This window comes from Medicago truncatula, chromosome 2 (assembly GCF_003473485.1).
Source record: "Medicago truncatula cultivar Jemalong A17 chromosome 2, MtrunA17r5.0-ANR, whole genome shotgun sequence".
NCBI classification, from domain to species: Eukaryota; Viridiplantae; Streptophyta; class Magnoliopsida; order Fabales; family Fabaceae; genus Medicago; species Medicago truncatula.
In genome coordinates, this window is record NC_053043.1 from 14,490,810 (window position 1) to 14,515,606 (window position 24,797).

The 24,797-nt window shown below is 33.2% G+C and overlaps 3 protein-coding genes and 1 long non-coding RNA gene across 4 annotated transcripts; all 4 read left to right on the forward strand.

The window, feature by feature from the left end:
• The first annotated feature begins 117 nt into the window (after window positions 1–117).
• Window positions 118–3,318, forward strand: LOC25488151 (uncharacterized). The gene is made up of 2 exons (XM_013607816.3): window positions 118–1,636; window positions 2,717–3,318. Exon 1 carries the CDS (start codon window positions 473–475, stop codon window positions 1,622–1,624), a length of 1,152 nt encoding a protein of 383 aa, XP_013463270.1. The 5' UTR covers window positions 118–472; the 3' UTR covers window positions 1,625–1,636; window positions 2,717–3,318.
• Window positions 3,319–9,702: 6,384 nt separating this feature from the next.
• LOC112419284 (uncharacterized) lies at window positions 9,703–13,829 on the forward strand. Its single transcript, XR_003009466.2, has 2 exons — window positions 9,703–9,787; window positions 12,188–13,829. It is a non-coding gene; the product is annotated as an uncharacterized lncRNA (long non-coding RNA).
• Window positions 9,783–11,196, forward strand: LOC25488153 (uncharacterized). Its single transcript, XM_024776686.2, has one exon. It carries the CDS (start codon window positions 9,882–9,884, stop codon window positions 11,067–11,069), a length of 1,188 nt encoding a protein of 395 aa, XP_024632454.1. The 5' UTR covers window positions 9,783–9,881; the 3' UTR covers window positions 11,070–11,196.
• A 3,385-nt stretch (window positions 13,830–17,214) lies between the features above and the next one.
• Window positions 17,215–24,678, forward strand: LOC25488156 (uncharacterized). Its single transcript, XM_039830965.1, has 3 exons — window positions 17,215–18,561; window positions 22,474–23,201; window positions 24,224–24,678. Exons 1-2 carry the CDS (start codon window positions 17,415–17,417, stop codon window positions 23,187–23,189), a joined length of 1,863 nt encoding a protein of 620 aa, XP_039686899.1. The 5' UTR covers window positions 17,215–17,414; the 3' UTR covers window positions 23,190–23,201; window positions 24,224–24,678.
• Window positions 24,679–24,797: the final 119 nt, after the last annotated feature.

The following is a 24,797-nucleotide window of genomic DNA, read 5'->3' on the forward strand; positions in this document are numbered from 1 at the left end:
TTTTTGTTTCTTAAAAAAAAAATCAAATTTTGTTGAAAAAACTCTGTTGAAGATAATTTGAATTTTGAAGGGAATGAAAGCTGTAAAAGATAATAATAATAATGTTGGTTGGAGAGAGAATAGTCCAGGACTAAAATGTGGGTTTAATGTTTTTTATTTGTGCTTATTTCCTAATTTAACCTTGCTCAGCCTCCATCCTCCGCATAGCGGAGCCCGGAGAGGTGGTGTTTATCACTTCTGTTACATCATCGTCACTCGCACTTCTATCAATCCATGCTGAATTTAACTTTTTCATAAATCCCAACTACTTAACAACTTTTCAATCACTCTCCTTTGTTCTCTTCTTCTTCTGCTCCAGCAATTTCACCTACACAGCAACAAACAACAAGGTAATAAATTGAATTTCACTCTCCTTTACGCCTTTTTCAATTTCTTAAAATCATTTTGTAATTCATCTTCAATTGCTTTTCAAATGTTTACTACTCATCGCCGTACAACCCTTCTCTATCTCAAGACCTTAACTTTCTCACCATCCCCCAAAAACCCATTACCATTTTCTCACTATTTTTCCACCAACACTTCAGATTCAACCTTTTTTGCCGTCTCTTACCTCATCAACAATTTTGGCTTTTCCCCACAATTTGCTTCCAAACTTTCCTCCACTTACAATGTTCATTTCAAAACTGCCCGAAAACCTGATTCAGTTCTCAACTTCTTTAGAAACCATGGTTTCTCTGATTCCCAAATACGCACTGTCATTGCAAAGGAACCACGGTTGCTTTCATGCGATCCCTTGAAAAGGGTTCTGCCAAAGTTTCAATTTTTTCTCTCCAAAGGTGCTTCTAACTCTGACATTGTTAACATTGTTAGTAAGAACCCTATGTTCCTTACTGCAAGCTTGGACAAGAAAATAGTTCCGACTTATGAATTGGTTTATAAATACTTGCAATCTGACAAACACATTCTTGCTTTGTTGAATTGCAATCCAACTTTCTTTGGAAGAAGTAGCGTGGAACATAACATCAGATTGTTGATTCAGAGTGGAGTTACAGACATAAATATTGCAAGATTGCTTCGGAACAATATTAAGTTTTTCATGACAGGCAACTTGCCTGAGTTGGTGAAGGAATTAAAGGATTTGGGGTTTCATCCGTCACAATCAATTTTCTCAGTAGCATTGATTGCCAAAACATATTTATCCAAAAGCCGATGGAATGAAAAAGTTGATGTCTTTAAGAAATGGGGATGGTCTGATGAAGATGTCCGTGAAGCATTTAAAAAGCAACCTCAATGTATGTTAACATCCATTGATAAAATAAACTCAGTGATGAACTTTTGGGTCAATCAGTTAGGTTGGGATGCTTTGGCCATTGCCAAAACACCAAGGGTTTTGGGGGCCAGTTTGGAGCGAAGGATCATACCAAGAGCCTCCGTTGTGGAATATCTTCTGAAGAGAGGTTTGCATAAAAAGGAAGCAAGTTTAACTTCTCCGTTTATAGTCATTGATAAGACATTCTATGACATGTATATAAATCGTTTTAAGGAGGAGTCTTCTTACCTATTAAAGCTTTACGAAGAAAATTTGAATCTTGCACAAACCAAGGAAAAAACTGGCATGATATGATTGAATTCTCAGGTACTTTAGCCTCCGTCCATCTGTCATCATGATCCTTATTCGACATGAATACTTATTCAGAACTTGATTGGAGCTAGTTTGATATAGTTTAGTTTACTTGTTTCATTTCCTACTTGCACGAATGTTGGTTTTGTTTTGATTGATAATTCTTTGTCAAAATCCTGACGTAATAGTTGAATTTGTCTTGCACTTATGGGCATGGATACTTTTTTCTGGTAATGTCATTTCTGTCTCGATGTTTGTCTAGTCTAATAATCAATTGCATAAAATCCTGATTCAAAATGGTTTCAAGGAGCAGTAACTGAAAGGGAAAATAATTGTGGACAAATGCACCTGTGACTCGTAACTATGATAGTTGTGTAATGTCAACTGTCAAGACACAAGAGCCACTAAAGCTCACTATTAAGTCAAAGGTTGTAGACTGCAATGATTTAAAACACTTTGCAATTAGAATTATGGCATAGTCTTTGGTTACGTAGCGTTTGATTTTGTCACGATATGGTTACTGCTTCTTATATTTACCCCTGGGTCAACTGATATGGATATGGAGTCAAGTTTAAATTATTGTAGGTCATAGGTATTTAATTTAATGGTAATAACACTTTTCCATGTTTTGTACTATTTGATATGACTATATTATGTACTGAACAGTGGAATTGCTTGAACAGCTTGTTCACGAATAACCTGGAAGAATTTTTCCTGGATATAATTAATTGTTATTTAATTCTTTGATCTCTTACTATGTGGCCTTTAGATGCAAGCAATATAAAGAAAAATGGGTCCTGTGCAACAGAATAATTTTTAAGGTTTGAGAAACACTTTTAATTGATTTATGAGCAAATAAGATTTGAAATTATTGGGCAAGTCCATACAGAGCTTAGAACGGGGCCCCTGCAAGTGGGCGGTGGGATTGGTCCCCTCGGATTAGTCGGTCCTTGGATCGGATACCGAGTTTTCAAAACAAAAAAAATTGAAATTATTTTAAAAACCTCGACCAAGTTATTTGATTTGTTGTTCGTATCTTTTGTATGTTTCGTACTATTCCAAATGGCACTAAAACATATGAACTCATTATTGCAGGTTGACACAATTTCCTCAGGAAGGCTTGTGATTTAGAAGTAATTCTATTGATTTCTAAATACTTTTCCTTTGGTTTTATTAACATCGATGTTTCAAGGGAAGATTTTATGTAGTTTCTGTTACTGATGTACAATGAGATTCAACATTTTTGTTGTCTTGAACCAATAAGGTTCATTGTTTTGTTTCATTTTTCCATTTAGAAGAATATCTTATCCACCTCTTAGATGTACTTTTTCTCTTTTCTGTTTAGGAGAATATCTTAGCCACCTCTTAGAAATTTTCGCAGCTACTGGGTTAGATCACATTTTTTACTCTGTATGTGAAGAGGAGTGGTGTATTCTTTTTACAGACCAAAGCTGCTGTGTGCTTGACATTCTGCCAAAAGAGTATCGGCATCATCTACTTTCATTTTGAAGTTGAATGAAAAGTTCAAAATGGCTTAGAAGTGAACAACTATGAATTTTTATTATGACCGGCTTGTGCCGCCTGGTAGAGTTCACGGATTTTCGTATCTGATTGAATGTAAATTGAATTGTTGTGTCTGACTGAAAACTGCCAAAAGTTTAAAAGAATCATCAGATGTTTCAAAGATTTGAATCGTAGGTTTCTTTGTCTTTAGCACTGCAGCAACACTTTAGATGTTTCTAATTTTCACCAAGTTCACAAAAAGAACAAGGTTGGAGAGAGAGCTACGAAGTATGCTGTGTCCTATCAGGGGAAGTGATCCATACCAATTGAAGTCCAGACCAGGATAGTGTAAAACAGAAGTTGTATTCAATTACAGGTGGCATTTAGTATGGGAAAGGGATCTTTTTTCCCATTATGGGAAAGTTACTTTTTAACCATTAGATTGATTATGGAACACACTTTTATCATAGTCTCTCTACACTATATCTTTTTACACACCATCATCAATTATCATTCTCTCTCCTCCATCCCACTCACCTCCATGAGCAACAACATAGGATTGACATTCCCGAATTCTCCTTCTTCCCTTGTTTGTACTTTTTCATTGTTAATTTAATTTCTTTAAAATAGAATAAAAAACAAGAAAGTCTCACACACCACAAATAAAATAGTTGTTGACAGTCTAACATCGCCTGCAATGATTTTTTTCTCAGGTATGGAAATCTAGAAAACCTTTGTTCTTCATCTTTGTTTCTATGATTTTTTATACCCTTTGATATTCACGTTTTTTCAATCTGGAAAGGGGATCCATGATATATGGATTAAACAAAAACACTTAGAATTGAAATAAGAGTAGCATAATAATTATGAGTTTTGACATTATTATATTTTTATAGATTTTCCTTTTTCCCTTTACAAACCTTTTCTCCGATTGTGATATGGATTTTTGTATTTTTCTTCATCTTTTAATTTTTTTTTCTTTGAAGATTTCAAGATCTTGAAACCAACTTTCTTGCACATAACTCAAAAACTTCTATTTATCAAGGGAAAAGTTGTGATATGCAGTAATTTCAAAATTATTGCATTTTTTTTAGTTTGGGTTGAAAGCTTGGCTATGACATTGATGGGTGAGAAAGTCCATTGAGGTGGTGGAGGCTAGGATGGAAAGAAAAAAAATTCCAGATTGAACAAGGAAAATAAAGTGGAAAAGACAAAGGAAAATATATGGTGCAGGCAGTCCATGATAAAATATTTAATCTAATGGCTGAAAAAAACTTTCCCATGGTAGAAAACAACTTTCATTTCCCATGTTAAACCCCAACTCAATTACAAGTTACTTGTTAATCACAAGTTACATCGAAATATTTAGAAATTTGTTTGTTTTTTAGATTTTGATTTATTTTTAAATTCAAATAAAATGAATGAGATTCTTTGTCGAGTCTCTGATTTATCTAAAATTAAAATATGTGAACTTTCTCAATCTTAAAATTAAAAACCCTATATGCGAGCACTCATACATATTTTTTTGACGTGGAGAACACTCGTACATATTGATGCTTCAAAATTTTTAATTATATTTTTATTTTTTGTGAGGTGATTTTATATTTTGATACGATGTTCAAACATTACATTGGGTAAAGAATTCATATTTAAAATAAAGGCTTAATAGCAGTTTTAGCCCTCTAACTTTCCAAAAGTTGTGATTTTGGCCCCTTAAGAAAAAAATTACAAAACCGCCCCCTAAGTTTTGCACCTGTGGCAGTTTTGACCTCCAAGACCAATTTTGACTCGGTCTACGCTGATGTGGCACCCTACGTGAGGTGCCACGTGTTATTTTTTATTTTATTTTTTGGCCTTGGGGGCCAAAACTGCCACAGTTGCAAAACTTAGGGGGTGATTTTGTAGTTTTTTTCTTAGGGGCCAAAATCGCAACTTCGTGAAAGTTAGGGGGCGAAAACTGCTATTAAGCCTAAAATAAAGCGTGATGCTAGCAAGACTCTCTTTTGAAAATTTTCTCTAATACTCATTCTTTTATTGGTTTAAATTATTGTGGATCTACACTTTAAAAATTGTAGAACATACATTATTTTCATCTAATAAAAGAGTGGATCCTAGAGAGTGTTCAAAGTGTAGACTCACAATAATTTAAATCAATAAAAAAGTGTGTAACGCCCAATATTTTATACATATCCTTCTAAATAATTTTCTTAATTTGTCATTAAGTTGTTTGATAAATTAGTTTAGTTGTTACAGAAAAAAAAAAAAAGATAAATATTGTCATTTCCTACTCTGGTTAATTAATTAGAATTTTATTCCATCTATTTTATTTTAATTACTCAATTAGGTGTGTAACAAAAATAGGATAATTATTTCTTAAATTATTTATATTTATTCTAATAAAATTCTTTCCTGCTGCATCTTTATTTGTAACTTATTTTAAAGGTAATTTTTGGTATTATATTAATTATTGTATAAATTGGTTTTCAGTTTTGAGATATATACTACACGTTTTTTATCCTTGCCTAATTGATGCCACTACCACCATATTTTCTTCTCCCCTTATGCAACTATGGTTCCGTGAATTGCTAGGTCAATGAAATTGGTTATTTGGTTCCTAAAAACTATTTCTTTCGGTTAGCTAAACCATGCTTTTCCAAACCTTAACATCTCATTATTACTATTAATCCTCTGATATTCAAAGTTAGTTCTTTTAAGATATGAATCATATGATCATATGATCATCGCTTCTCTGTTTGGATTCAACCCCTATGGTTTCACGAGTATATTTGTGAAGACTTCGAATCATTCTCTCACAACCTTGCCTTACTTTCTTCAACGAAAAATCAAGTATAGAATTAACGGAGCAAAGATCGGTGTGCTTTGAATTAGAGTTGTTCTACTAGGAGAGAAAACATCAAAGGTAAGGGCACTTCTCCATACTTATCATATTAAACTAATGGTTAGATATTGTAGAGTAGAAAGTATGATTCATAACCGTTTAAAGAGGAAAGAAATTGAAATATAATTTTATTTAGTATAGTTTCAATCTTTGTAAGAGATACAATTCAATTATATTATATATGATGTTGGTGTATGATACCTTGGTGCCCCAAAATAAAACTTTAATTTCTTTTGTTGAGTTTGACTATTAAATCACATGCTTGTCTACTAATATAGATGATGTATAAGTTCTAATTTTGATGTAGTTGCATTCTAGTGCATAAGTTTTATGACTTCAGGATTATGGCTTTCATTTCTTATCACCTACATGCATGCATGGACGATGTACTAGCTGTAGGATCCATATATGAGCATAAGTACTAATTTCATTGCCTATATAGTTATTGTGTAAGTTCAGTTAGATCGCTCTCATGGAATATACCATTTTATTAGCTAGGATATGTGGCGGTTAAATAATTATGTGTGCTTTAGTGGCGGATTAAATAAATTATTTGCTTGTGTGGCGGTTAAATTATGTGTGCCTCAGTGGCGGTTAAATAAATTATGTTTGCCTGTGTGGCGGATAAATAAGGTGTGCCTTAGTGGCGGATTAAATAAATTATGTTTGCTTGTGTGGCGGTTAAATTATGTGTCCCTTAGTGGCGGTTAAATATTTTGCATCACGTTAGTAGCATGCATAACATTGCGTAAGAACTAAAATATGAATAATGAAAGAATGGTGATTTTTGAGTATTTCGTTCTTGTTAATCGCTTATGTCTTGTATGGTTTATTTTATAATATTGTACTGTATGTTTGGTCTAATTTGTATGGATTGTCGTTTATGGAAGCTGACCCTTACAACAACATTTTATGTACCAAAAAGAGATGATGTATGTTTTGGTGTTTTGCTTGGAGCGCGTTCAGGGACAAAATTGGATTTTGATTGAAATGTAATTATAAAAAAATAGTTTGAAGGATATTAATTGTAAGAATTTTTTGTATAGGTTGTTGTTAAGAATTTATTATGGATGATTGAAAAAAATAGTAGTGTTTTTCTAAATTTGGGGGTAGTGCTTTGGATCAAAATTTGGGGGGTTACAAAGTGGATCCTAAAGAATGTTCAAAAGTGAATGTTGCCAACATTCATCACAAAAAGTAGGTGGCATTTGGTATACACAAAGGTTAAAATTGTGCATGATACACAAGTTGTGCAAATATAAAGCAAAATTGATTTTGGACCGTTGATTTATTATTATTTTATTCGAATGGCTGAGATTTGTGATGTTAAAGGCATGGGTGACCGGCTGAGATGCTGTAGCTGCTGCAGTACACGCGGGTTCCACCTGTTGAATAAATCGGAATATTTTAATGTTTTTTTTTTTTTTGCAAATGTTGTATTGGACTTATATAACAAAATGAGGCCCATAAGAAAATGTTGTATTGAAAATGGTAGAAGAAAATTATTAAATTTTCCTTAAATCATAATATAAATTAAATATACAATTAATCATTATTAAAATACATTTTTTTTTACAATTGGAATTTTTTTTTTGAGGATTTTTACAATTGACATGTAATAGAATATGGAGGGAGTCTATTATATGGATAACTAATAATCAATTATATCCCTTTTCCTATAAAAAAAAAAAAATCAACGGTATCCCTTAAAAAATAATTAATTATAGCAGCATTATATAATTTTATTTTCTAAACAAGATAATTTCCGTCTTTTTATTGTCATATTCTCTCCTTGACAGCTTCCTCGTACCAATAATGTGTATTTTTTTTATGGTTGGATTAGGAGCAATTTTTAAAGCACAAAGTTTATCCTTCAAGGTGTCTAGGTTTAATCATGCCTTCCAACGAAAGGATAGTTGGTAGAATTTTAATGGCACACACTATAATCAGTAATTTACTTCATAAGATTGGTTGAATATTTTTTATAGTTGCATATATTATATATTGTATCTACATTTTTTTTAAGGAAATATATTGTTTCTACCTATTGAGCTAAGTTTGTAGGGATAAAAATTGATCGAATATAATCCTAAAGAGATATAACAATTTTGCTTTAATCATAATATAAATTAAATATACAATAAATCATATTTATAAATTAAATATACACTAAATCGAAAATGAATAAAAATTTAGTAGAAGTTGTTGAAGTAAATTGAACGGTTGTAATTGAAATCAATTATTTTTTTTCAAAAATTTATAATATGAATAAATTGGTGTAATAGTTGAGTAATAAATAGACAGTTTAGTCACTATTACAAAAAAATATAACCTTTTAAGTTTCTTTAATAAATAGTGTGTGTGATGTATATTAAAGACCACATAGATTAATTATTGAATAAATCTAAAGTGTCAAGTTTTGCTTATTTTGGGGACAAAAGTGTATACATTATTGTTGAATGGGTCAAGGTAAATGAACATTAAAATACGCAAAACATTTATTCATTAGCAAGTTTGAGTTTTTGTATTTTTAAGAAAAAAAATGTATTTTTCTTCTCGGGTTTATTTAATTAATGTAGTATTATGTTATTTGTAAGAGTTTTGAGTTTGATAAGTCGTTCCGAAGTCTTTGTAGTAGTTTAGGTCAAAGAAACTTGCATTAGGGTGAGAGTTGTAAGCTTAATTAGTCAGTAAAGAGTTTGATTAGTCATTGAATGGTCATCCAAGTACTTTCACTCTAAGATTCTTTCACGTAGGGTAAGAGTTTTGAGTTTGATCAGTCATCTTGACATCTTGGAAGTAGTTTAGGTCAAAGATTATTGTCATTAGGGTGAGAGTTGTAAGCTTGATTAGTCGGTGAAAAATTGGATTAGTCATTGAACATTCATCTAAGTACTTTGATTAGTCGTTGAACATTCATCCTAGTATTTTGACTCAAGGATTCTTTTAGTTAGGGTAAGAGTTGTGAGTTTGATTAGTCGTTCTAACATGTTAGAAGTAGTTTAGTTTGAAAGAAATTTGTTAGTTGATATGATATATATATGACTTAATTAATGGACCCAAAAAAATGTAATTTTTGTTACAGTTAAAAAAAATAAAAATACTACCTCCGTCCCTAATTATAGGGTCATTTAAAAAAATAACGGGAATTAAGAAAATTGAAAGTGGTAACAAATTTGTTTGTAATTACTATTGTTTTCATAATTTTATCTTTTAAGAGGGAGTTAGTGTATATTTTCAATATAATATTTAATTTTGATTGAAGAAAAGGTTATAAAATAAATAGGGGTATGTTGGTAAAGAATTAATTAATGTATTTGAAAATACGATACCATGGTTCTATATGTTGGTAAGCAATGGTATCTTGGCAATTTTATCTTCTGCATTTGTGCATACTAAATGCACCCAAAAAGTAATGCTTATTCAAACCAGACAATTTGGTTGAAATGGTTTCAAAGAACGAATTTATTTGAGAAAATTTGCTTAGTTAATGTGTAAAACTATTTTATGAGTTCTATTTACCTTTTAGTTAAACTCTAGATTAGCAAGGACTTTTCTATAGATGGTAATCCAAAAAAAAACTTATGGATACCTAACATTCATTTGGGTCCCTTACAAAAAAAAAAAATTATTGGGTCCCACAACAATTAACGAATTAATGCATTTCGTGTGGTAAAGTAAAGACACAAAAACATCACTCCGCAGTTCCGTCGCACCGCCGCCGTGAAGCCACCTACCATGAAGTCGCTATTTTCTGATTCAAGGTAACAAAAATTCCTTGATTATATTCATTCATCTTCAATATCCCTTTTAATCTTTCATGTTTCAATCCATTTATTTTCACTTCATTGATTAATCATGTTCAAGTTCAACAATACATGGCGCCACAGAACCCTAACCTATCTCAAGGGATTAACTTACCATCAAAAATCACAATCCCTAAACCCTAAACCTAAACCTCTTTTCCAACATTACCCATTTCCATTTTCTCTCCATTTATGCACCAACGCTTCTGATTCAACCTCTTTTGCTGTCTCATACCTCATTCACAAGTTTGGGTTTGACCCACAATCTGCTTCCAAACTCTGCTCCACTTACAAGCTCTGTTTTAAGAATGCCCAAAAACCTGACTCTGTTCTCAACTTCTTTAGGAACCATGGTTTCTCTGATTCCCAACTGCACGATACCATTGCCAAGATGCCAGGGCTGCTTTCCTGTAACCCCTCCAAAAGGGTGTTGCCCAAGTTTCAATTTTTTCTCTCCAAAGGCGCTTCTACCTCTGACATTGTTAACCTTGTTTGTAAGAACCCTAGAGTCTTGTCTGTAAGCCTCAAGAATCAAATAGTCCCAACCTATGAATTGGTGTACAGATTCTTGCAATCTGACAAGGAAATTTTGGCATTATTGAATTATAATTCAAATTTATTTTGTGATCCTTCTGTGCAAAATAACATCACAATGCTAATTGAGAATGGAGTGTCCGACTCAAACATTAAAAGATTGCTTAGGGAACATAGTCGGGCATTCAAGACACGTGATATGTTGAAGTTGGTTAAGGAATTAAAGGATTTGGGGTTTAATCATTCTAAAACAACTTTTGGAGTAGCATTGATAGCGAAATCATCAACAACCAAAACCTTGTGGAAAGAGAAAGTTGATGCCTTGAAGAAATGGGGTTGGTCGGATGAAGATGTTCTTCAAGCATTTAGAAAGCAGCCTCACTGTATGATAACATCCATCGATAAAATTAATTTAGTGATGAGCTTTTGGGTCAATCAGTTGGGTTGGGATGCTATGGCCATTGCCAAAACACCAGATATTTTGTCATTAAGTTTGGAAAAAAGGATCATTCCAAGGGCCACTGTTGTGCAATTTCTTCTCAATAATGGTTTGCGAAATAAGAATGCAAGCTTAATTTATCCATTCTTAAGGACTGAAAAGTTGTTTCTTGATATGTTTATAAAACGTTTTAAGAATGAGTCTTCTTATCTTATAAAGTTGTATGAGGAAAAACTCAAGCTTGCCCACACCAAGGAAAAGACATGAGTATCATGACTAGGTTTTTAGGTCTTTTAGACTTGATATGTTATTATTGTTCCATATTCTATTTGAAATTTGTTTGGTACAGATAGATTATGTTTGGATCTAATTTAGCTTTGTTTCGTTTGACAAATGTTGGTTTCTTATTGATCATAATTTCTTCAAAATCTTATTGTTTATCAGTCTTAATAACATCAAGTAATTTTCCAGTTCCAGTACTACATGTAAAAAAATTGATTTTCTAGCATTTTTGGGCATGGAATACTTCTTTTTGGAGTGTCATTTCTCCTTTCATGTTTGTTTAGTCTAACAATATATGCATAAGTTCAGCTATATCAGAATATGTTGTTGGGTTTAAAATGGTTACTAGTTGTAGTTTAATCATGGACAAATGCAGTAATAATGGTAGTTGTGCACTTATGAAGACCTCTAATACATTAATATTGTAGTTGCACTTCTGGTTTCTGATTTATGGACCACAATAATATAAAATACTCGGCAGTTAGCATTATGCCACAATCAGAGGGAAGGTCGTACATAACACTTAATTTTTTTTATATTATCATCTTGCTTGTTAATTTTACCTGTTAGCCAATTGATATGAATTTAGTTGAGTCATGATTAAATATCAGAGTTTGTTTTCTTTATAAACTGTCGTTGGTATTTTGTCCATGTTCAGTATTTTAGGTGAGTACCTTGTGTTAAACAGCCGCTTGCACGACTTTTTGTCGGGTATATTTCTTTTGACTTCTTTTGGATATTATAACCTTGTATTGTAATTTCGTGTTGCATGTAATGGGAATTCAACCTCTGGACTTATGGCATTTATGTTCTTACATTTGGTTCTCTGTGAAAAGAATCTCACCTATAATGGAAGGAGTTTTTTACTTTTTTTTTTGGTGACAAGGAGTTTTTTACTTTAAGCAATATGGTGGAAATATTGGTCCTTCTATGCAAGAAAATTGTTTTTGAGATGTTGCAATTAAGATGTGTGGAGTGCTTTTAACAAAAAAGGATACAGGACAATAAAGAAACGAAGAATTGACTGAATTAGTGAGTTATTTAATTTGTTGAACTTTTCTTTCTTATGTCTTACTACAACTATCAGTATAAACTCATTGCAGGTTCACACAATTTCATGAGAAACACTCATGCTTTAGATAAGTAAGTAATTCTTCTGAATAATTTTCGTTTGATTCTCTACGCATTGTTGTTTATAGGGAAGATTTTGTGTAGTTTGCTAATATAAAATTTGGCTGTCTTCTTGAGCCACTTAGGCTCATTGTTTATTTTCGTTTGATACGCTTATAAAGATGTGATATGCTCTTATAAATTTTTTTATATATGGTTATAAAGGTGGAGGGTGGTGTGTGTGTGACGTGTGTGTTAGATGTTGAGTTGCAGTATGGATTTCAAGCAGGAAGAAAGATAATCTTTGATCGACTTGAAGAAACTCTTAGAAGCAATGGAGTTAAAATAATTAGAGGAGGACAAATGGGAATGGAGGGAAATAACGTCAAATATTTATACAGTTAAAGAAGCTTATAAAGTACTAATGTCTGAAATAGCAAGCTTATCTATTCCAATTTGTTTGAGGGCACGACGTAAATCAATCCTTTCAAAATTCTATATGTGTGGAGTTTGATCCATAAAAGAATTACTATAAAAGACAACTTATTCAGGAAAGGAGTGATTGGGAAGGTCGGTTGCAGTGTGGTGGTCAAGAGTAGGCGATGCATTTTCTGAGAGTTCAGTTTTCGTAGGTATTAGGTGTGCAATTTGCAACTGGATTGGCAGAGTTCGGTTTTCACAGGTATTAGGTGTGCAATTTGCAACTGGATTGGAATTTCTACTGCTTTACATAAGGAATGCTTATCTCAGTTAGATCAGTTTACTTTACCGGGTTGCTTGACAATGGTAGATCTTTTCCGATGCAAGTTTTTGTGATTTGGTTCACATGTGTTTGAAGCATTTGAAAGGCAAAAAATGGCAAAAATTTTAACAACAAATTGAGAAGTGGGTATAGATAATATGGCCGAGGAGGTGAAGGTGTTATCATGGTATTAGTTGAATTTTAAACTGAATAGCACGACTTATAATATATCTCAATGATGTCCAAATCCAAGGAATTGTCTTGGTTTATAGTGAGGTTTCACTGCTGCTATTGGTTTGCATGGAAAATGTTACTGGTCTTCTTTTATTGTGCAGTTTCACATGTCATTTGGGGAACAAATAAGAAAATTCAGCAAGGTAGGTGGATGATGTGGCATGCGGCAATTTGGATTATGTGGAAAGCGAGAAATGATGGGATTTTTAACAATATAACAAAAGGAGTGGAAGAGACTGGTAGATTTTTTCAATTGTTGTATCTGCTGTGAGCTGCTGTTTGTCTTTGTGAGGCTGTGCGGCTGATGTGTTTGCTGTTCAGCTTTTGCACCTAGCCTGCTGGGGTTTCTGGTTGCTGTCTGGTTTTTGGGAGGTGTAGATAGTAGCAGTCTGTTTGCTGTTGTTTTTTCAGTTCTGTGGTGTGGTTGTTAGTTCAGGGGACCAGGCTTTTGTGAGCTTTCTGTCATGTGCTTTGCTAGAGGTCTGGTTGAGGTTTTTAGGGGTGTGTTTTTTCCGCCTATATACGGAAACCCCCGATTTGGTTCTTTTGTATTTCGATTTTCCTTATTTCGTGCGGGTTAAGCTTTAATAATATTTGTTAATTTAAAAAAATATGTAATTTGGGGAAGATTTGGCAATCAATCCTGATGTTGGTGCGAAGATTTGGTGTTTATTTGTATTTTGCAGTTTTGTAAAGGGAGCGGATCCTCTCTAGTGGAATTTTTACTCGAGTGTCCAGTGCACATCCTTATCTTTAAGTTCTCCCAAATCCACATGCGGTATTAAATATGGATGATTGAGATTCCACTACACACACATTACACGGGAGAGGATCCCTACCCGTATTTTGAAGAGGCAAGCTGGTGAACTTTATCTGCAGTTTTGATTTTGAGACTAAGCTAAGTAGTCTCTCAATTAAGTTGGACGGTGATTTTGTAGACAATTAAGTCCTTATAACAAAACTGAATATATTAACACCAAGGACTTATCAATTATGAGAAGACAATATATTCATATAGAATGACAATAACTTATAACATCCAACTATCCAAGGACTTTAACGATAGTCATCTGTAGGCACACTTAGAATAAATTACTGTACCAAATTACTTAGGAATGATTGTGACACATTATGTCACATTTAGTGGATTAAAATGAGTGTTTACTCGAGAACTGTCACAATGGTTAGTAAGCTCGTGATGTTGAGCACCTTAAGAATTAGTACGAGTGTAGATGCAAATAATATGTATACAATAAAAGAAGCATTAACTTTTTTTTTGTGTGAATACTCCGTAAAGATTTGTTATTTGAACAATCATTTATATGATAATTTATGAGACAACTATAAATTTATAAAAAAAAAAAAATGTAAGCATATCAGCACATAAATCAAAATTATAGAGAGAGAAAGAAAAAAAAAGTAAAACATAATGTGAGTATATGAGAGAAAATTGTCACAAAAATTGTTATAAAATGGTTGTACAAATATCAATTCTCTACTCCATATGCTCTAAATTATAAATCACTTTGAGAAATAGATTTGTCATAAGTTGTACATTTGTTATAAAATGTTTGTATAAATATCATTTATATGTATAAGTAGGATATGGCAACCACCCCCCAGGAAAAATCATACACCGTCTTCAGATCTCAAAAGGACTCGAAGTATGTCACATCAACATATGTGACGCTCTTGTCTGGGAAAATGATGGTGCCCACCACAATCAATTCAACTATCTCTCGACCTCACCACAATCTTCATCGCTATCTTATGTTGCCTCGAAATTCTTCTTGAGCACACACAACAGTAAGATGAAGCATGCACGAGTCCCGTACGTCGTCACCACTTATCGATCAATGTTATCCGAGTCAACACCAATTAGATCCACCATTAGTTCATTCGCATCATGCGTTTGCTGTTCAGCTTTTGCACCTAGCCTGCTCGGGCTTCTGGTTGCTGTCTGGTTTTTGGGAGGTGTAGATAGTAGCAGTCTGTTTGCTGTTGTTTTTGCAGTTCTGTGGTGTGGTTGTTAGTTAAGGGGACCAGGCTTTTGTGAGCTTTCTGTCATGTGCTCTGCTAGAGGTCTGGTTGAGGTTTTTAAGGGTGTGTTTTTTCCGCCTATATACGGAAACCCCTGATTTGGTTCTTTTGTATTTTGATTTTCCTTATTTCGTGCGGGTTAAGCTATGATAATATTTGCTGATTTAAAAAAAAATGTAATTTGTGGAAGACTAACGTATTTCATGCGGGTTAAGCTCTAATAATATTTGTTGGTTTAAAAAAAAATGTAATTTGGGGAAGATTTGGCAATCAATGCTGATGTTGGTGCGAAGATTTGATGTTTATTTGTATTTTGCAGCTTTGTAAAGGGAGCGGATCCTCTCAGTGGAATTTTTACTCGAGTGTCCAGTGCACATCCTTATCTTTAAGTTCTCCCAAATCCACATGCGGTATTAAATATGGATGGTTGAGATTCCACTGCACACACATTACACGGGAGAGGATCCCTACCCATATTTTGAAGAGGCAAGCTGGTGAACTTTATTTGCAGTTTTGATTTTGAGACTAAGCTAAGTAGTCTCTCAATTAAGTTGGATGGTGATTTTGTAGACAATTAAGTCCTTATAACAAAACTGAATATATTAACACCAAGGACTTATCAATTATGAGAAGACAAAACCCACTTGGTTTGGCCTAGTGGTATAAGCTTGAGATCTGGGAGTGTGCTCCTCCTCTAGGTCTCAGATTCGATTCTCTCTGGTGCCAATTTGAGGGGGATAGTTTAGCTTCTTAAAAAAAAATAAAATTATGAGAAGACAATATATTCATATAGAATGTATATAAATGTGTTTTTGTAGAGACCTGAATGACAATAACTTATAACATCCAACTATCCAAGGACTTTAACGATAGTCATCCGTAGGCACACTTAGAATAAATTACTGTACCAAATTATTTAGGAACGATTGTGACACATTATGTCACATTTAGTGGATTAAAATGAGTGTTTACTCGAGAACTGTCACAATGGTTAGTAAGCTCGTGATGTTGAGCACCTTAAGAATTAGTTTATGAGGCTCGAAAGTACGAGTGTGGATGCAAATAATATGTATACAATAAAAGAAGCATTAACTTTTTTTTTTTGTGTGAATATTCCGTAAAGATTTGTTATTTGAACAATCATTTATATGATAATTTATGAGACAACTGTAAATTTATATAAAAAAAAAAAATGTAAGCATCGGCACATAAATCAAAACTATAGAGAGAGAGAAAGAAAAAAAAAAGTAAAACATAATGTGATTATATGAGAAAAAATTGTCACAAAAATTGTTATAAAATGGTTGTATAAATATCATTTATCTACTCCATATGCTCTAAATTATAAATCACTTTGAGAAATAAATTTGTCATAAGTTGTACATTTGTTATAAAATGGTTGTATAAATATCATTTATATGTATAAGTAGGATATGGCAACCACCCCTTCAGAAAAAATCATACGCCGTCTTCAGATCTCAAAAGGACTCGAAGTATGTCACATCAACATATGTGACGCTCTTGTCTTTGAAAATAATGGTGCCCACCACAATCAATGCAACTCTCTCTCGACCTCACCACAATCTTCATTGCTATCTTATGTTGCCTCGAAATTCTTCTTGAGCACACACAACAGTAAGATGAAGCATGCACGAGCCCCGTACGTCATCACTTACCGATCAATGTTATCCGAGTCAACACCTATTAGCTCCACCATTAGTTCGTTCGCATCAGGCTTGGTCATAGGCTCACAATTCAGGAGACAACCCTAGACGTGCAAATGCAGCAAACATGACACACTGTCCAATGTCACTATCATCGAATGCATTAGAAAAGGTTGTCAAGATGTCATGGTTAATAATAATTTTAGAACGAGTTGTCCGAATAAATATATTAATCTTTTGTTTTAGTCTTTCTAACTTTTTTTTTTCCTTAAAAGTATGGAAATAAGGATTATCATGATGAAAAACATTTGGAGATTAAAAATATTTTTTAAGTTTTTGGTTGCAATTTTTCATAAACTATACTTTCACACTCCTCCACAGTAGAGCAGCAGGTGAAGTTGACGAGTGCAGTTGGCTACACTCGAATATTTTGGCGTGACGATTGAAATCATCAAACTCGCCATTTTCACCATCCACCACCGAGAAAGGGTGAGGTAACATCCTTTTCATATTCTCCATTTTCTGTTTCATCATTCATAAATGTTGATTATTCATCGCCATAGATCCATTTTCAATCTCAAACCCTTAACTTTCTCACCAAACCCAATAACCCCATTACCATTTTCTCTTCATTTCTGCACCAACACTTCAGATTCAACCTCATTTTCTGTCTCATACCTCATCAACAATTTTGGCTTTGACCCACAATTTGCTTCCAAACTCTGCTCCACCTACAAGCTCCGTTTCAAGACTGACCAAAACCCTGATTCTGTTCTCAAATTCTTTAGAAACTATGGTTTCTCTAACTCCCAACTACGTCGTATCATTCCCAAGGCACCATGGCTACTCTCCTGCGACCCCTCCAAAAGGGTGTTGCCGAAGTTTCAATTTTTTCTCTCCAAAGGTGCTTCTACCTCTGACATTGTTAACTTTATGAGTAAGAACCCCAGGATCTTGTCTGTAAGCTTGAAGAATCGTATCGTCCCAATATATGAATTGGTTTATAGATTCTTGCAATCTCACAAGGACACTATTGCTTGTGTAATTAGCAATCCAGTTTTATTTAGTGACCATCTTGTGGCACATAACATCGCATTGTTGCTTGAGAATGGACTTTCCGACTCAAACATTTCTAGATTGCTTAGGGAACACCGTAGGACATTGCACACATGTGACATTTTGAAGGTGGTGGATGAATTAAGGGATTTGGGGTTTAATCCTTCTAAAACAACTTTTGGAGTAGCATTAATAGCCAAATCATCAACAACTAAAGCCTTGTGGAAAGAGAAAGTTGATGCCTTTAAGAAGTGGGGTTGGTCGGATGAAGATGTTCTTGAAGCATTTAAAAAGCAGCCTCACTGTATGATAACATCCATTGATAAAATTAATTTAGTGATGAGCTTTTGGGTCAATCAGTTGGGTTGGGATGCTAAGGACATTGCCAAAACACCGGATATTTTGTCGTTAAGTTTGGAAAAAAGGATCATTCCAAGAGCCACTGTCGTGCAATTTCTCCTTAGTAATGGTTTGCGAAATAAGAATGCAAGCTTAATTTATCCATTCTTAATGCCTGAGAAGTTGTTTCTTGATATGTTTATAAAACGTTTTGAGAATGCGGCTTCTTATCTTTTAAAGCTGTACGAAGAAAAACTCAATCTTGCACACACCAAGAACAAAAATTGCGTGTAATGATCAGATTTTTCAGGTATTTTAGCCTTAATAATGTTATTCTTATTCTTTATTTGATTTGAATACATGTTTAATACAGAATGTGATTCGAGCTAATTTAGTTAATTTGTTTCCTCTGCTTATATTTGGATAAACGTTGGGTTTGTTGTCACCGTTATTTTTCTAAGGAAATTATGAACACATTCAGAACATGTATATACTTGTTTATGACTATGTAGAAAATAGGTCCACTGAATAAGTAGTTATATGGGATTTGTGACTGCTTTTCCATTAGCTACAACACTTTCAGTGTATTTGAAACTGCATTGTCTTAGCTTTCAAACACACGCCCAAAGTAAAGCTACAACTAAGCTTCCATGAAAACTCTTTCCTAAATTTTCTGATAGGAAGATAGAATTCACAAATTTCATTGGCTCCAATGCAAGAATTGTTGATGAAAAAGTCAATAAGCAGATTTCAGAATTAAGAATGGCCATTAAATTAGAATCACAGGCATTTGGTTTTCCCATGTAATTATTATCTCAATGGACCTTTTTAATACATAGTCATTAACAAGTATCATTTGTGCAAAAACAAACTAGTGAAGCAAGATGGTAATTTAGTCCTCAACACATTCATTATTGATGCATATTAGTCCTCCAAATATGGACTAATGAATGTATCAAACAATGAATATGTTGAGGACTAAAATTCCATTTTTTTTAAATATAGACTAAATGGGAGGTTCCAATTTTATAGGGAAGTAAAACATATTTAACCTTCATAAGCAAATAATCTTATTCAATTTTTATATATGGATTAACAATGAAGTATATTCTCAAAGTTCTATTGCCTGAGTTCTTGCTCAGAAGAGCTTGTTGAACTCTGGCGGATTTTTTCGTCTTTAGGCGAATAAATTCTTGAGGGCAATGGGTCTTCACATGTCTAAGGATTCTCTAATACTTTATTTTGGGTTCATGGTTGGTGGTTGATGATTTGCTCGTGATACAAGAGATATTCGTGATTGATCGTGATAGTTTGTGATCTATATAGTTGGTGGACAATATTTTCCTACAATCTCAAGGATTTATCTTTCATATATAGAAAATTCCAAATAAATAAAAAATTAACCTTAAAAATTTTATATGCTAACTACATCCGGTATAATTTCACCTGATTTTTGCTCTTTCTAGTTGTCTTTTCTTGATGATTAAAAGCTTATGATTTGGTTTACCTCTACTTTATACAAATTTATTTATGCTGCAGTGAGAAATTGAAATCATATGAATGCATATGGACCAGTTTCAACTTCCATATCTTCTCACAGGTCTCACGCTGTCTTTGCTTTTTCTTATCTTTCTTATCCCTTAAATATGATTCAAAATGGATCTAGTTCTATTGTTGATCATTGATTCCCTATGAAAAATATGTATCGGGGTTCGAAGAAGGGTCAAGAGTCCTCAACCCGCAACCGCTAGAGGAAGATTTATTCAATCACATAGTTTGGGCTCCTAGAATATGAGCCCTTGGGGCTTTCTATTTGATTGTATCGAAAGGTCCAATGAATTCAGATTTCGGGAAAGGTTGTTTCCAGAAGTGTTTAGTAATTATAACATATCCATTCTGCTGATTTAGATTTCTTACATTTTATAGACATGTAATTATCTTCTTTCTGTATCTTGTCTAGTTTAACCATCTTGCTAATTTCAAAATATCTTGCTCATATTGTTTTCAAGTTTAAAAGTGAAATCCTTAGTCGAGTTGATAAACATTTTTCCGTTTATACCTGAAGCTATAATCCATTGCTGTTGGACATGCTGATTTTTTTTTGAGTTATTTATATGTACCATGTTTGTAATTTATCATTGCTTTCAGTTGTATACTGCACTGAACAAATATAATTGGATATTCCAAAATACTGTGCAATTCGGGGTACCAAATATCCAATGATAGCATTTGATTTTTAGGAAATTTAGGGTTTCTATACTCTGAAAATATACGCTGTTTTCATTTCTAAGAGTCTGTATAGGCTAGACCCATGACAAAATTGAGCCATTATGGACTCATAAGTTTGAACCATTGATTAAGCAAGATATACAGACTTTATGACAGTTCATCCACACATAATTACTCTCTTACACTTCAAGTCTCTCTACTCACACCACTTTCCAGATCCTCTCTTGCTTAATTGTCTACTGCAATCTCTAATGCAATATTTTTCATCCATTGGAGTGGGTGGCTCTCTTTGCTCTAATGAACATGAATATTAGAGCAAAGATGTTCATGTTGGTGATCATTGGTGGGGTCATGTTCCTCTTTTTATTTTTGAGAACTTTTGTAGAAATACAATGTTTTTGCCTTGTTACAAGTTCTCTTGACTATCTTCTTTGAGTTTTGGCCTTGTACCCCAAAGTTGTACCCTCATCTTTTAATTTTGTGCGGTGTTGTTATACATGGAGTGTCCACATTAGTAGAATGTCGGGTTAAACAGTTTGTTTATACACAATTAGATTTTTTTTTAAATGATAAATGTTAGTTTGTTAGTTGTTATGTTAGTATTTTCTCTATTTTTAGTATTCAAACTCTAGACCTTAAACTTGTTAACTCATTTAATCCCTTAGCTCAACCAAATGAGCTATCTATCCCCCAACACAATGACATGTTCATTAACCATGCCCCTAAAACATCAATCTTATGTAATGTTTGCGGTCGAATTGATAGAAACCACTATTTACGGTCTACAGACACAGCCACACACTCTTTGGATTTAATCTCGAATTTCTTTTCATTAAATGAGGAGCACAGGTGATGCCAAATGATTTTGTAATTAGAGTTATTTAATCATTTTAAAATAATTATTGCACTATCAAAGAGCAATACATAATAGAAAAATGCTAGAGTGTGAAAATGTGTACATAATAGAAAAATGCTAAAGAGTTTGAAAATGTGGACATTTAATGCATTGAAAATTGAAATATTAAATTTTTAAAATAAGAGTCTTGCTAGCGAGTGCCCTAAGAGCATTGGTTAAGGAATCCCTTAATATAAATTTTATTTTGGAAATACAAGTTTTGACTATTGTTTTAACAATAATTACATCACTTTATTTATTTTAGAACTTTAACCAATATCTCAAGGGCATCGGTTAACATTCTTCTTTAAATAAATACATTGAAGTAATTTCTTTATTTAGATTATAAGGAGTGTCCTAAAGACATCAGTTGTTAACAAGACTTGTTATAAACAAGAATTCTACTCCATCCATCTATAATCAAAAGACCCTTTGGAGAGAAAAATTTGATTCTTTTTATAAAATCCATTTGTTATGTCTAACTACATAAGTTTTTTCTTTACCAAATACTTTTATTTATTTTACATATCTTTCTATGATCAAGTAATTATGTTGAAAATATAAATATTTTTCTACAAACAAATTTATTATTATAATGAACTTGTTTTAATTCTTGTATTTTTTTTTTGTTGCTTTTCACATCGGTTTCTGACCCACCAATGGTTGTCGATTAATCCAATTTATGCGTGGAGACATGCGCACTGTTAAAAGTTGTTCTTAGTGAAAATCGAACCCAGTATTCCTTCAATACGTCTTTGGAAGAAGCTCCTTATCGCTGGAGCTCAATTTCTCGGTAATTTTGTCAAAAGACTTGTGTTTAAGAACGGAGGTAATAGATAGTAGCCAAAGTCATTGAGCTTCATAAAGAATGCTTACTTGAACCGGAACGCTATGGCACTTCGCATCCTTATCAACGCCGTGAAGATCAAACATCCCAAAACCACCATTTTCGTCATTCACCCACCACCGAGACAGTGACTTATCTTCATCTCTTTCATTTCATATACTTTTTTCAATTTTCAAACCCTTTTATTCCTCAAATTAGTTAAAGGTTTCGTTGTATTCATCACAAATGTTGAATATTCATCGTTATAGAGTCCTTCTACCTCTTGAAATCTCACCACGACACCCTTGCTTGTGCAGTTCACAATCGGAATTTCTTTGGAGCCACGCGTGTGTCAAATAATATCAAGTTGTTGATCAAGAATGGAGTGGCGGACTCAAACATTGTAAGATTGCTTCGGAGCCGGAGTCCGATATTCTATTCAGATCCAGGAGACATGCTGAAATTGGTGGAGGAATTAAAGGTTTTGGGTTTTAATCCTTCAAAAACATCTTTCAATCTAGCACTAATTGCCAAAGCAACTATAAACAAAACCCTATGGAAAGATAAAGTTGACACCTTTAAGAAATGGGGTTGGTCTGAACAAGTTATTTTCGAAGCATTTAGAAGGCGGCCTGAGTGTATGTTAGTATCCATTAATAAATTAAATTTAGTGATGAATTTTTGGGTTAATGAGTTGGGTTGGGATGCTCTTGCCCTTGCCTTAGATCCATCAGTTTTTGGTATAAGTTTCGAAAAAAGGACCATTCCAAGGGCCCCAATTGTGCAATTCCTGCTAAAGAAAGGTCTGCGAAAAAGGACTGCAAGCTTAACTTCTCCATTTATAGTGCCTGAGAAGTTGTTTCTTGATAAGTTTATAAAACGTTTTGAGAACGAGTCTTCTTATCTGTTAAAGCTGTATGAGGAAAAACTCAACCTTGGATACACCATAGACAAAACTTGCACGCCATGATCATATTTTCAGGTATTTTAACCTTAACAATGTTAATCTTGTTCCTTATTCGATTTGAATACATATTTAGTACATAATGTTGATTGGAGCTAGTGTATATAACTTGTTTCCTTTGCTTATTTAGACAAATGTTAGTTTGTTGTAATTTATATTTTTCTTCAACATTTTGATGTATACCAGTCTTCATAATACTTTATTAATTTGCCAGTAATACACGTAAAAGTTGAAATTTTGTTACATTGGTAGGCATTATATTATATTTTCTGACAGTGAAATGATCTACTCCTTTCGTGTTTATTTAGTCCGATAATCTAATGCAGAATTCAGTTATACCTCAATAGGTTGCTTGATTTAAAATAGTTTTAAACTAAATTTGCAGCTGTGATTATTTTGCATATATCATTAGTGCAAATAATGATTATAAATGCAATAAATATGGCTGTGGAATAAAATTTTGTTGTGTTAGTTTGCTATGTATGAAACGGTTTCTTTGTCAAGATGGATTAATCAATGCTTTCTTTCTCATAATCTCCGGCATTATTTTGTAGAACCTTCCTGATCCTGTTTATGATTTGTTGAAAATTTTAAATTTGCTGTTTCATTTCTGTATTTTATCGCAATCTCACTTTGACTTGGATGCTTTTAATTTTCGATAGTTGGAGTTAAACGATACCTGTTCTTGCTGAAAACTCAGACTTATTACGTTTCATTTAGTTCTTAAAGGGACATCGTATTATCTTGTTGTTTTATACGTGTTCAATTATAGTAAATCAGCGATCCCTTTTTGCCGTCTATATAACTTCCCTCTCGATCTTATCTAGTTTATAGTCTGTGTTGGACTGTTTGTTATTCATGTCTTTTTTAATTATCTTGCAAATCTCAAAACCTTTGATTCATGTATTATTTAGGTCTGAAATCCTGTCGAGTTTATAAACATTTTGTTATTTATGTAATTTTTATATCTCAAGAATCAAGTTATAATCTTTTTCACATCAGTTGCTGTCGACATTTGCTGATTTTGAGCTTATTTGCAGGTACTGTGTTTGTTGTAACTCATCATTGTTACCAAATGCATTTGCCAAGTTGTTTATTAGTCATCAACTGCCACTTTTCCATTTCAGGCAGCAGCTTTGTAGAAATTAGTTGTCAAGTTGTTGTCCGGCAGAGACAAGTGTAAAATTCCCGTGGATATAATTTGATGACCATTCTTGATTTTGAAATCTGCTTATCGTTTTCTTCATCAACCATTCTTGCATTGGAGCCAACTGATATGTGAAATTAGAAAATAGTTTTCACATAAGCTTTGTAGTTGTAGCCTTACTCTGGCTGTGTTCTTGAATGCTAATATGCCGCAGTTCCAAATACAACAAAATTTGTTGTAACTAGTAGAAGAGTGGTCAAAAATCTTTTTATTCCCCCTCTATATATAGTCATAAACTAGTGATGCAATATGGTGATGTCAACTTTTTGATTTTCTGAAAGGCACTTACAGGCATACCTCTCCTGACAGTAACATTCACCTTGTCTTAGGACTCCCTTGTTAAAAGTGATACACTGACTTTGTTCTTTTAAATAATTAAATATAGGCTTAATACATCCTCCGATCCC